At 42.2% G+C, this 14,406-nt stretch overlaps 1 protein-coding gene across 1 annotated transcript in view; it reads left to right on the top strand.

Annotated features, from left to right (window-relative positions):
• The window catches only part of Ush2a (usherin), an 828,188-nt gene that overhangs the window by 552,414 nt on the left and 261,368 nt on the right, over nt 1-14,406 (top strand). Inside the window, 1 exon segment of the mRNA XM_008834819.2 lies at nt 6,510-6,673. Coding sequence (XP_008833041.1) covers nt 6,510-6,673 — 164 coding nt within the window.

Genomic DNA, 14,406 nt, shown 5'->3' with positions numbered 1-14,406 from the left:
TTCCTCATCTAGCAGCAATCAGTTGTCAATATTCCTTTAGATTAGATTGGGATCTGCTGTTTTTCCTCAGTTCTATGCTGGGTTACAATCTGGGAGTCCCTTTGGCCACACTGGCCAACAACTCAAAAGAAGGTATCTCCTATCTGGCATTGTTGCTTGTTATGTAGCCTTTAGCTGTACATATGGACTCTCAAAAAATTATATTGGCCCCTTTAATCTTTGGTTCTACTTTCCATTGTTGATTTTTTTTCATTGCTCGATGTTTTCCTCCTGTCTTTTCCCGAATGTCATCATAGTAAATGTTACTTCATGAAAAAATGAGCCTCTAAAATCGAGAAGGATACATTTTATCACAAGTTTTGTTTCTCCTGGTGTTTCCTTAGAGAAAATGATAATTCTGTGTTTCTTTCTTGTCTGAAGACGAGGTAAAACAAAGTTGGAGATTACATTATAACTATTATCTTTTGGGATGTAGGAATTGAGGCAGGGTCTCAGGACATCGACCTGGCTTACTTAGGACTCACTATGTGGACCAGGGTGGTCTTGAACTTATGGCAATCTTCCTACATCCATCTCTCGAATGCCAGGATTATAGGCATGTACTACCATACACAGACTTACATTAAAAAGATTTAGGTGTGATAACATAGGTAGATACAGATAGTTCCAGCAACATAAGAATTATAACTTTGACTCACAGCCTAAAAAATGTTGCATTATTTTTAAAAAGACTTTCAAGTTTGATAAACATTACTCTTCCATAAGTGTAAAAGCAAAAGTCTTCAGTACAGTTTCAGAATCAACACATACAAAGTTTGGCCACACCCGATGACACAGACCTTTAATCCAGCCATTCAAGAGGCTGACATGCAGAGGATCACAAGTTCAAGGCCTACTTGGACTACATACAGAGTGAGCTCAGAGCCATCCTGGAAAAATGACTGAGAAATCTGTCTCAAAACAAGGAGTCACAAAATAAAATAGAATAAAACAAAACAAAAACATAAAATGAAATAGGTTGGAACTGCAGCACATTGGTAGAGCACTGGCCGAGCATGCACAAGGTTGTGGGTTCAGCCTCAGGACCAAAAGGTTTTAAAACCCTGCCTGTAGCTGCAGTCTTAGTAATAAAGATAGATTTTGTCTGCTGCCTTCCTTTTTCCCACAGGGGATGTGAGTATCTGAGGCACAGCATCCCACAAAAGGCCTCCCAGATCTGTGTGTGAGAGAGTACTCAAGGAAGCTTGTGGTTGCCGTAGAGATGACGAAGATGTAGTGGAGGAAATAGCTAAACAGCCTGCTTCTTCGAGAGTGTCATTTATATTGGTGACAACATTGACACGTGGATTCTGTTAGGCCATCAATAAAGCTGACACATTTTTAATTCTGATGAGAATGACCTGACATGTTCTACAGCCACACTGAAGAATTTTATTGGTCCCCCAAATGTATCAGACATTTTCAAGATACAAGTCTGCACACATTTTACCTCAGACTATCTTTCACTGGACAAATGCCTTCATCAGACTAAATATCAGTGGTCATCAAGACCATGCCCAAATGTTATATTCATTATGAAGACTTTCTGACTTGTTTAGATTTATTAGATGATCTGACTGGTTTGCATTCAAAGAGAAAAGGAAAGAAATGAGTAAATTTTAGATGAGCCAAGTGTAGATATTCTCCACTATGGGCCTGGGAGGTGGCTCATTTGGTGAAGTGCTTGCCAGACCCGAGTTCAGTCCTACAGAATTCATGTAAAAAAGCCAGGTGCAGCAGGTAGTGTCTGTGATCTTAGCACTGGGGAAGCAGAGACAAGAGGATCCCTGGGGGTCATGAGCCAGCTAGTCCAGAGGAATTAGTGCAGTCCAGATTCAAGAGAAACTCTTTCTCAAAAAATAGACACTGAGAAAGAAAAACACCCAACATTAACCTCTCCTATCCAGAGAGACAGAGATGGGGGTGGGGGGTAACAATTTGCTCTGCAAGCTCCCATGTACCACGGCTTTAAGAGAACAGATATCACACTTCTTGTGCTTTCTATCCAGCAAGTAACTGTTGGCATTTAGGAAATATGGTTTGAATAAATGAACAGATGAACAGTTGAGCCTGTGGTGCATCACTACAGCACAGGTAATTTGTTTTCAACGTATTTTTTCCAAAGAATACTTCCATAAGTTTCACTAGAGTTCATTTCTCTGTTGGACATGCAAAGTTTTGTGTCACTAACCTACCAAATTATATGTGACTTGAAATTGGTGAGGCTGACTGATTTAGTAACCATGAAACACTGTTCATCCACTTATAAAATTATCTGTTCGGTAAATGAGCACATGAAACCTGCATAAACTAAACAGAATCTAGTTTCTTCATTTGTTTGAGTAGTAAGAGCTGAACCTTGAAATGAGTGTTGTCTCTTCAATGAGATTGTAACCTGTTTTATTTTTCACAAAGGAAAGTAATACCCTTGTATTTGTAACACAACAGTTTGACATCTGCTGTTGGGATGGCGGTCTGGGAGTGGTGTCAAAGTGATGTCAGCCAACACACAGTTTTTCTTCCAAAAGGATTCTTTTATTATTAAGTAGAATGCTCTTTTGATATCTGCAGTCAACATTGAGTCTGCTTACAAAACAGTATATAGACACTGAGTAGGGAAACTAATTCTATGCAGCTAACGTATTCTTCTGTATATGTGGAAGTCAAATAATGAACCACATGATCATGTGGACAACTCAAAGCTATGTATACAGCATGATTAAGTAAAGATTATGCTTTGTGGTGGCTGGAGAGATGGATTAGCAGTTAAGAGAACATAATGCTTTTGAGGAGGACCAATACCAATGTTGAGCAGCCTACATCCACCTGTACCTGCTACCCCAGGTGATCTGATGACCCCTTCTGGCCTCTGCAGACACTGCACTCACACGCACACACACACACACACAAACACAATATAAAAATAAAAATTAGTCCTGGACTTAAAAAGGCTGAAAACAAAAACATGAAAAAGAATCAGAATTTAATTTTTTAAAGACTATATTTTGCAAAGAAAACAGCACATGTTAGTATTTCATTTGAAGAATCAAGACTCTAGTAAAAGTTCAAAAAACTGAAATAAATGCCAACTTGTTTGTTAAGGAGATTAATGACGATTAGAACTAATCTTGTCATTGGAATGAGGAGACCATTTAACACTCACACCCAGTTGTGCAAAGTTAGGTAAGCCCACTTATTTCTCAAGGTCTTAGGGTTTGTCTTTATTTTAAATTTCTGAAACGGAGCAGACATCTTACTATTTGAAGTAGATAAACTCAGCAGCCAGTTTCTACTCTAAAACTTTTAGTGCCACCTTGAAAGGTGACACTCTTTTATGTGTCTCTGTTTGGGCTGTGTCTCCTGTGCTACTTCTGCTGTGTGAGTTCTGCTGTTTGATCTTCTGCACTTGTATATTTTCCTAAAATTATGATACAATCCCTTGAAGTATCATAGGAACAAGGCTCTCCAGAATTTATACACAATAAGCAATTTTAGTGCCGTCTGGTGCTATGCTAGCTCCATGTATTGAATAGGACTAAAAACAAGGTATTATTTAGAGTCATGAGGATTATTAATTGCATACCATAGACAGATGGGAGGAAAAGTCAAAAATTTTAAGAGAATGGATTAGGCATCTAAACTGTAGCTAATTTTCTTTGAAGCCAATTTATGCAATGAAATATAATTGTAAGTATTTCACCCAGGGAGAGAGCTAATGAAGTCAAGGTCACTGGTTCAATTCCCGTGTGAGCCATTAGCTTTCCTTCCGTTGTCACAGACCTGCACCCTCTTAACCCTGGCTCCCCATCCTTCATATTCATCCTGGGGGTCACAGAGGAAATTTGGCCAGACTGTCTGGATGCAGAAGCAAAAAATTCTATCTCCTCCCCTTGGCTAGAAAGGTTACTCAAAGGTCAAGCCCCAATCCTGGGACACCATCCCAGTGTGGACAGAGGATTATCACTGTGTTGATTATTGTTGTTATTATCACCGTCCCATCATGCTGACAGTACTGTGGCCCAGTTCAGAAATAGGCTCTGCCACTAGACCATCTGCATTTGAACCTGTGCTCTCCTGTCGATTAGTTCAATGATTTGGACAAGTTATTGAACCCTTCAAAGCTTATTTTCTCATTTATAAAATAGGTATTCTAATAGCACTCTATTGTGTTACTGTGAGGAATGGATGTACTGATACATGTAGAGGAATCTCTGAGCCACTGGAAATGACTGGGATTGTTACCTTTCCATGTCTTGGTCCCGTGGACTGCTTAGTACATGCTGAAAAGCATGTGCATTAGTATCTTCTTAGTATTGCTCCCAGAAAGTTCTACAAACTGGACAGCTGAAAACAGGTACTTTTCCACTGACGGCCCTCAAGGTTAAAGTCCCCAAACAAATGGTCTTCACAGCCAGGCTTCCTCCCGGCTCCAGAGAGGAATCCTGCCTGCCTTCTCCTAATTTCTGGTGGTTCCAGGCATGCCTGGCTTGTGGGGGCCCCTTCCTTTGTCCTGACGTGGCCATCATCTCCTTGCCTGTGCCAGTCTCCATTACAGATTGCCTTACAAAAACACCCACTATTGGATTTAGAGCTCTCCCTATGCCGGGTGGCATTATCTTAACTCCTTACACTTGCAAAGATCCTGCCCCAAATAATGACACACTCATCACTGCCAGGGAAGGAGACTTGAAAATCTCTCTGTGGGTGTGGGAGGGGGGAATTCAAATTGAACAGTCCATAGACAGAAGAAAGGAGGGGAAGAAGGAGGGAGGGAGAAAGGAGGAGAACAAATGAAGAGAGGGAGGGAGGAAAGAGGAATGGGGAGGCAAGCAATAAATGCCTGAAAGGAGATGGTATTCTAGAGCTGAGGGAGGCAGAAGGTATAGCACTAGCAGTTATAAGAAAACATAGTGACCTCAGTGAGCTTCACGTGTGGCTCCAACAGCAAAGCAACATCCTGTGTGGCCGAGGTAGAATCCTGAGGAGATCCCTTGGAGTTCTGCATTGGTTACTTTTCTGTTGCTGTGATAAAACGCTGTGACCAAGGGAACTTATAAAAGGAAGAGTTTATTGGAGCTTACAATTTCAGAGGAATCAGAGTCCATCATGGTGGGGAGGCGTGGCGGCAGGAGGTGGCCGGAGCCGGAGCAGAAAACAGAGGTTCACATCTTCAAACAGGCACAGGAAGCAGAGAGTGACTGGAGATCGGATCCAGGCAAGGCTTAAGAACTCTGAAAACTCACCTCCAGGAACCTGCTCCCTGTAGCAAGACCACACTTCCTAAGACCTCCCCAAACAGCACCACCAACTGGGGACAAGATGACCAAATACATGGGGCTTATGGGAGCATTCTCATTCAAACTACCCCAGGTCCTAAGTGGGAAACAGGATGAAGGCACGAGACGTCCACGTGGAGGTCCCAAATGCTCTGGGAATCTGGAAATAATGTTAGTCAACTGTTTATGAAGTTCCCACAAAAGGCCTCTCCCCTCAGCACCATGACTGGCAGAGGTTGTGACATACTGCGACAAATACTGTGGGCCTGGCTTTAAACTCATGGGAGTCTACATACCTTGGGAAAGAACATGTAAGGCAATCATCGGAAGTCAGCATCTCCCCAGGATGGGCAACCCATAACTCAGTGTGTTTAAGGATGTCTAAGCTTGCTGTAGAGACAGAGCCTGATTTTGTCAATAGCTTTTTCCTACTCAGGCAGTTTTAAACCAAAGCAGATAAAGTGTGTGGGCTCCTGTCTGAAAGAGCCAAGGAGATGAAGGATTTAATTAGGGTTCAGTATGCCCTGGGAAGTTCTTATCACACTGCCATGTCCGGGTTTCTCTTTTGGCAAAATAAGGCCCTGTTTCCTCTGTATGGACTCAAGTAAACATGTGCACCCTGGAGCCCAGCACCACCGGCTGTCACAAAACTCTCAGTGGGAGAATCTTGTGCACTTTGGTCACAGTTACGATTTCATTTTAGCATTTATCTGCCAGGCGATGAGATTATGCGGATGGAGCAGAGGTACGGGGAGAAGGTGATGAGGGAGCCTGATATTTGAAAATGGATGAGCTTCTCGAAAGAAGAGCATAAAGCTCAGGGATGGGATTGGGACGGGAAGCTGGCAGGCTGCCAGGCTTGTAATTACATCTTGAATTGAGCTGTAATCCTCACCACTTCTGAAAACAATAAGAATAGGAAAACAGTAAACCACATTATTGTACACCATGACATTTGCTTAGCAGTCCCAATAAAATATTTTCCTGATACTCTGGTTAAGGCTGCAGAGTCACAGAGATAATGATATGTTTTGTGTAAGGAGGAGAAAAGAAAAAAAAATGTGTTTTCTAGAAGGAAAAAGAACATTTTGTGGAAAGGAGTCCTGAATTTCATGAGGACAAACAGGAATTATGCATTTTGTCTTCCATAAAGCAAAAATGTATGTGCTTTCTTTGTTTAAACAAAACTTTCAGGTTTGCAACCTACGGATATAAGCGCTTTGTATACAGCAGTGTGGGTTTTACATCAAGCCAGGAGGTGACTGTGAGGACTTCAGCGGGCTTTCCCCGGAGAGGACCCAGGATCACTGCAGGCATCCTTAACCACACAGCCATCGACGTGAGGTGGGCGAAACCAGGTAAGAGTTCTTGTTCCTGTTTCCTCTCTGAGCATCAGTACAAAAAGGAGTTCACATGGGCACATTAAAAATAAACAAGTCAAGGTGTCCGAGCTATTTGCATGTGTGTTTACATGTGTATATGTTCATGTAAGCAGTTGTACATGGATGTTTATGTTCGTTTAGGTATGTTCATGTGTGTGCATGTGCATGTATATGAGGGTCCTAGAGGACAACCTCAGGTGGTGTTCCCCAGGATTCTCTCTACTTATTTCTCTCACTGACCTTGAACTCACGCTTTACCTTGGCTAGCTGGCCAGCAAGCCCCAGGGATAATCCTGTCTCTTCGTCCCAAGCCCTGGGATTTCAAGCAGGCAGCACCATACCCAATGTTTTGGGTTCTGGGGATCGAACTCAGATCCTCATGCTTGCAAGGCAAGCACCCTCCTGCCTAGGCCATCTGCCCGGCCCCTGTGCTATTCTTTGATGCTCACTGTTCTTGGACTTGCCTTGTCCTTCCAAATTCACTCAGATGGGGAACAGAGTTTCTGTCATGAGAAAAACTGGACAGCGACGGTTGGATAGAAATGTCCACTTAATGAAGGCACTGTGTGGCATTATGGACCCATCTACACAGCTCAGCCCCTACAATACTTAACTCATTAACAAGAACTACAGCAATATGACAAGTTTTCCCAGAATGCCATCCTTAGTGGTGATGTTGGTTAGTGACAGAATTCCATCCTGATAAAGGAGTGAAAACCTGGACACCACCACTGGATATAGGGTCTTATCTTGGCCATAATGGCAAACATCTTCTCACAGATGAAGCCCATTGGCTCCTTACAACTTTGGGAACCAGAATAACTAAATTTCAGAGCTGCCTAGTGGGATGGAATGCAGTATCTCATCTATTCATTTGTCGAGATCTATGACGATAACCAGACAGAATCCTGAATGGATCCTGGAAATATGCATAATAATTATTTTTGCAGATATGAATTGAAACCTGGCAATTGGTTGAATCAAAGTCATCAGTATTTTATCAAATGCTGAGAAACACCTCATTTGTGGAGTCTCAATAAGCCTTTTGTTTTATGGAAATAACCTCAGCTCACTACCTCCCCGTGATGGGAGAGACTGAGAAGCAAGCTCAGAGCACATGGGCTTCAGAGGGCATTGTGACTCTGAAGAACAGGATCACTCCTGTTCATCTACACTATCACCAAATAGTCCATTAAAAAAAAATACTAACTCTAGAGCTTTTTAAAGTGTTGAGTTTCTAATGATCTGTGGTGGTTATCTTGAGATAATTTGACCTATTTTAATGGGAGAATAGAAGTTAATTGATCTTATGATTAACCCTCAATAACACCTCCAGGAAAAACAGAATTTTATCTGATGGTATGTTTTTATATGTAATATGTTTTCGCTTATCTCTCTTGTTCTGTGTTCTGTGTCACCTACTGATATATTTTTAAAGCCTGCCTGTAAAGGCAGTGCCACCCCTCCCCCAGCCTTGTGGCATTTGAATACTAAAGTGAAGATCTGCTGCTTACTGTTCCTGCTAATGTAGGTACTCTGTGTTGTCTTGCCTGAAGTCAGCTTGCTTATAAAAGCTGACAAACATAATAGATCTCAAGCAGCCCACTGAAGTTTCATTACCTTAATAATCGGAACCTCTGACCTTCGGGATGTAGGTAATGCAATCTGCTGTTATTTCCATTCATACCCTAGAAATTTTTCAGATAACTCTGTGAGCACAAAGGTTAATGCTGAGAGAAGGGTGGGCTGCCTGAAAGCTTATTGCGGGATCCTGTTCCTCCTCTGTTCAGCTATCTTTAGTAAATTAACTAGTCGCTCCTCCACAAAAGGGCCACCTACTTTTTTCAACTTTGATTTTAATTTTTTCTTGATAGAGAGAAGAAAAATTGGAACATACTCTGCTAAACTAAGCAGAACACAACTGTATATTTAATATGTCTTATAGTTGAAAAATCATAGGAATAAACTTATACTTCTTTGCTTTTTGAGACTGGGGAAATGGGTCAGTGACTCAGGACAGTTTGGATCCCCAGCACCCACTTAAAAAGCCAAGTGTGGCCAGGAAGGCCTATAACCCCAGCACTGGGGAGGATTGGGGGGGACAGGGTAACAGGCTTTCTGGCCATCAGCTGAGCTAAAAAAATGTTAAGCTCTAGGTCCGGTGGGAGACCTTAGATCAAGGAAATTAAGAGTGATAGATACAGCAGCACACAGATGTCCTCTGGCTTCTATTTATGTTCACAGAGGTATGCATGCCTGCATACACATGTAGATACACACACACACACACACACATTCAAATAACCTTTTCACAAGAAAAGGAAGAAAAATGTTTAAACTGTTCGTTCAGTCCTCCAGAAAGCCTGAAGAGCTAAAACCTGACATTCTCTAAAATTGCACAGTCTGTAAGGATTTCCCACACAAACCTGAAGCTCGGCATGCATTTTATCAGGAATGCATTGTTAAGATCCTTTCCTCAAACTAAAGGCAAATATTAGAACACATGCACAGAAGGGAGCTGGTGGAGAGACAGGGTCTCCTCCCTGAGGCAGACTCTGACACGGTCCATGATGGCCAGGGAAGAGCCTGGAGGGAGTCAAAGGGGGAAGTTCTAACAGAAAGTGCAGTGCTGTGGGTGGTGGCGGTCCCGTGGCCCACAGCTCCCCCACCTTCCCAGCTTCATACCTTGCTCAGATCCTCCTTTTCTCGCTCTCTCTTCCACCTTTTCCTTTTCTCTATTTCTGTCCTGATTTCCTCCCACTCTTTTCTCTCCCTTTCTTTCCATGGACATTTATTCAATATTTCTTTATCTAAAGCACTAGAAATAAGATTCACGACTTGACCGCTGCATATATAATCTCTCAGTGAACTCTCCAGAACATGTCACCATGAAGAGCTTACTACCATTGAAAAACAAGTGCTTTTACGGTCCACTTCATCAGAAACCACTGGATTCTGTAATCAGAAGTGTTTATGCTCAGTCTCAGTTCACACTCCGGCAGCAACACATACGAACAATTCCAAATGCCATTGTTTCTCAAATGATTCAGTTGGAATTGGTCCACCTTGTCCTGGTCCACCTCGCCCCCCTCTGTTCTTTCCCAACACTTGATTATCAAAGCAACAGACGACCGGCCTTTGAACGTCCCCCTCCTCGTCGCTGCCATCATCCCCCCTTCTTTCATTAGCCTGGTCCATTAGTCATCCTGCAACAACCCATCTGATGCCTTCTTTTCACCGAGGTCCTGGATGTCTGTGTGGCAGCCAGTACTGTACATGGGCCTTCACTGACGGAGGACTCCCTCTAAGGGTCCCATTACCAGCTGTTTTTTCCTCATCTCCTAAATGTTTTCTCGAGGTTCTTCCTCTGTCTTCGTCTCATAGTCCTGTTTGCCTGTCAGTGATTCCATCTATTCTTAAAGTCTGAAAAGCTAATAAAACCAAATAAAAGACTACAAGGCAAATAGGTTTCAGGATCAGGGAGATTTAAATTTCCAGTCCAGTCCCAAAATTTTCTGGCATTATCATTTGGAACAAATCATTTATACTCACAGGCCAAGTTTCCTAATCTGAAATAGGAGATTAAAAATAATTTCCCAGGGATGGAGAGATGGCTCAGCAGTTAAGAACACTGGTTGTTCTTGCAGAAGACCCAGGTTCGAATCCCAGCACCCACATGGCAGCTAACAACTGTCCATAACTCTAGTCCCAGGGGATCCAACAGCCTCTTCTGACCTCCGCGGGCATTGCACAATATGGGTGCACTTACCTACATGCAGGCAATACCCACATACACATAAAATAAAAATGAATAAATTTTTTTTAAAAATTCTTTTAATGTGGAGGGATCTCACAGTCCTATAATCTCAGTATTCTGGAGGCTGAGAGGCTGAGGCAGTATTCCTAGCTCAGGACCAGCTTGGGATCCATAGTGAGTTCTAGGCCAGCCAGAGTTACACAGACTCTCAAGCCCTAAAATATGATAAAAATTAAATGTTATGTGTTTAATGCTTATAAATCATTCAATGTCACTTTAAGGTATTATTCTGTCTCTAACATGTGTAGGGTGATTTGAATGTCAGTTTACAAAAGATGAGTCAAATTGGGAAGCTATGTCTAGTAAAATCTAGGACACAGTTTTATAAGGAATTCAGATAAGACTACTTCTCTAATGTCGAAGATACATACAGTATGTGAAGTATATTGTTACCTGAGCTGGCTGGCCTGTAGACCTCAGTAAAGCCAGCCAGTGTGGTGGAAAGTGCCACACGTGCACCATCCCCATTCTTGACCCTGTCCAGTTGGGCCTGGCTTTCTCTCCCGTGGAGACTGCATTGACACACCTGCCCTAGAAGTAACCACCTGAGTGCAAATACTGCATGCTCATGCCAGTGCACTGTAAAAAAGAAACGCGTGTCTTTTGATGGAGTGTAAATTTACCTGTTCTGTCTTTCCCCTTCTCCTGGCTAGAATGTGAACATGAGGCTGTGTTCTCAGAGCCCACTCTGCAGGCCTAGATAATACCCTTAGAGCTCCAGAGCCACATAAGAGGAAGAACCTGGGTTCTTTATTTATTGAGGCGTGTGCCTTTGTGGGTACACCATAGATATGTGTACTTGGTGGGCAGTACATGTGAGTATGCAGGTGTGGGCATGCAAGTGTCACATGTCTAAGTAGAAGTCAGAGACCAACCTTGGTGGGGGGGGGGGTTCTCAGACTCCTTCAGCCTTTAGTTTAAGACAAGGTTTCTCATTGGCCAGGAACAAGCCAGCAAGCTCCAGGGATTGGCCGGTCTGAGCTTCCCATCTGGTCACCACTGGAATTGCAAGCACAGGTCACTCTGCCAAGCTTTTTGTGTGGATTCTGGCACTCTAATTTCAGGTCTTGGCTGATCACGGCATAATTTATTCTGCTCCCGTTGATGTTATATTATAAAATATAAATGAATATTGATTTTATTTATGTCTCTGTATTGGGGAATTTGGGGTTACAGTAGCTTAGCTAACACAGTAGCTTAGCTAACACAGTTCCTGCGTGTTCATAACAATACACGTATGGAGCAGAAATTAGCTCTCTATTCACAGACACACGATTAGTATTTGTGTCTACTCTTTTTCCTTAAAATATAATTTTATCTGGCAGTCTGTTGAAACACAAGCATGGCTACAATAACAGAGCTGTTTCCAGTGAGCTCTAAGTCTACAACTTAGAGAAGACATGAGCTAGCTTGTTGGAGAAACTGGAGACACTGACTCGGACACCCAAGCAGAAAAGCATGCCACATCTTCATACGAACGGTGTCACCCTTGGGCAGAATAAATAAGTTCCTCTCTAAACAGTTTTGATAAGCTCAAGTTTTTCTAGAGCTGTTGGCTTGATGGCACATCATTACTTTACACTATGGAGAGTGGAAAGTTGGACTGTGATTTGAGGAAAACCAATCTCTTAGCAAGATCAACATTTTGATTATAAAATAAGTTGCATGGAGATTTTCTAGGAGTTCCCGTTTGATCAAAATCACTTTTCAGTGAGCCTGTCAGGGAGAGATGACTGAAGAATTTAGCCCTAGATAAATAAATTAGGAGATCTATCAGCTGGAATGGTGTATTGTAATTGATCTAAATTAGAGCAAGACACTTCTTGTTTACGACACCAGAGACCAGGGATAGACTGCTCACATCACCCAGTTTCTGTCAAAACTACTCCCTGCTTTCCCGTTAGATCAAGATGCCAGCACTAGACACGCATTGAGTAAGCATAGTGACATTCCAGTCGAAGTTACTGTGGCCATCAAGGTTTGATTTTCCTGATTTCTATATGTGCCAAAATACTACTATTCTTTTTAACAATTTTATTCTATAACTCTTTTTCAATTTTTTTAAAGGCATTCTGAGATCACAGGTTACCAAAAAAAAAAAAAAATTGATGAGCTAGGTTTGACTAATGGACCACAGTTCACTGACACCTGATCTAGGTGCAAATGATTAACAGGACATAATTGTTATCACAATTATCCGTAAATAATAATCAAGAATAGGGAGGGAACACACTAATTGCTGTTGCAGGAAGGCTCTCGGTCAGCTCCCCTGAGGTGGACTACATCTCTCTCTAGTTCACATCTTGTCTCTACCTCAATGAAACTGCGCTTGGAGATGGGACTTTCAAGGAAGTTAGTAAGGTTAAGTTAAATGTAAGGATTAGGCCCTGTTTGACAGAACCAGTGTTTTTGTCTGGAACAGTGAAGGCCCTCTTTTCTTCTCCCACACTCGGTGAGGTGTTCATGTGAGGCTTCAGCAAGAAGGTCACTGTCTTATCAGTAAGAAAAATAACCTCACCAGAAACTAAATATTTCATCACCCTGATGCATTGGCTGTGGAATGCTCCCAGCAGCCTCCTGTGTTTGAACACTTGAACTCATGCAGCCTCTGCCACAAGTTCCCGCTCACTGACTGTGATGCCTTCTCTTCCACCATGATAGACAATATCCCATGAAACCATGACACCTTACAGAAAAATAACTGACACACCCTCCTCTGTAGATAATCTGCACGTCCTCCTCTGTAGATAATCTGTACATCCTCCTTTGTAGATAATCTGCAATTTTCAGTTCACTTTTAGTCAGAATTTCATGAAATACTATGATATTTCTAGATTTGGAAATATTGTCAGTGTTTGGGGCAAAACTATTTTATTCCATCGTATAGGCATCATCTCATCACTGAGGGAAGGCTTAGTGGGACATTTCCTGCTTGTTTAGTACATTTACCTTTCTTAATTTTTTTTAAAAAAATTGTGTATGAGTGTATTGCTTGCATGTGTGTAAGTGCACCCATGTTGTACAATGCCTGCAGAGGACAGAAGACGGCATTGGATCCCCTGGAACTGGAGTTACAGATGGTTGTTCGCCGCTATGTGGTTGCTGGCAATCAAACCCAGGTCCTCTGTAAGAGCAGCCAGTGCCCTTAACCACTGAGCCATCTCTCCAACCCCAGCATTTATCTTTCAAGTTAGATTTTTTTTCTTCCATCTGTGTCAATATTTTACCTCTGATTTTCACTTATAATTTTATACACATTTCCCTCTTTGCTATGGTTTGAATGTGAAATGTTGCCCATGGACTCATTGTTCTCTAACTTACTCTACAACTGGTAGAGCTATATTGGGAGGTAGTAGAAACTTTAGGAGGTGGAGTCCCGCTGGAGGAAGTCGTTCACTGGGGGCTGATGTTGAAGGCTCTGGCTCTTCTGCTCTCTTCCTCTGTCTGCTTCTTGGGTTCCATGAGGGACCAGCCTCATCCTCCCCACACTCTGACCCACAAGATTCAGACTCACTTCAGGCCCAAAGGAATGAGGCCACCTGGAAAACTCTAAATCCAAGTCAAAGTAAATAATCCTTTTCTTTAGATTTCTCCCTCTGGCATTTTGTCACAGCTATGGAAAGCTGTTTACACTCTCTTCTTTCTTTGGTATTACGCATTTATAATCTGAGTTTTCTTCTTTAAGCATAGGTTTTAATGCTGCCTTTGGCCTTTTGTGTTGCCTTGTGTTCACATCCCCTTCAAGGTAGATCTCTTTCTAGTTCCATTTTCAAGTCTTTAATGATACCAAGCACCTACCTGTTGTGCACAGTAGCATCTTTTCACCTTTTATGTTATTTTTGTAGAACTCCGTTCAGATGTTTTATAGACCATCCATCCCCTTCTCATAGAA

The sequence above is a fragment of the Nannospalax galili genome, unplaced genomic scaffold (genome assembly GCF_000622305.1).
Source record: "Nannospalax galili isolate Female #2095 unplaced genomic scaffold, S.galili_v1.0 scaffold657, whole genome shotgun sequence".
In the NCBI taxonomy this organism is placed as follows: Eukaryota; Metazoa; Chordata; class Mammalia; order Rodentia; family Spalacidae; genus Nannospalax; species Nannospalax galili.
Note: the sequence above shows the minus strand (reverse complement) of the source record. Positions and strands in the feature narration are given on the sequence as shown.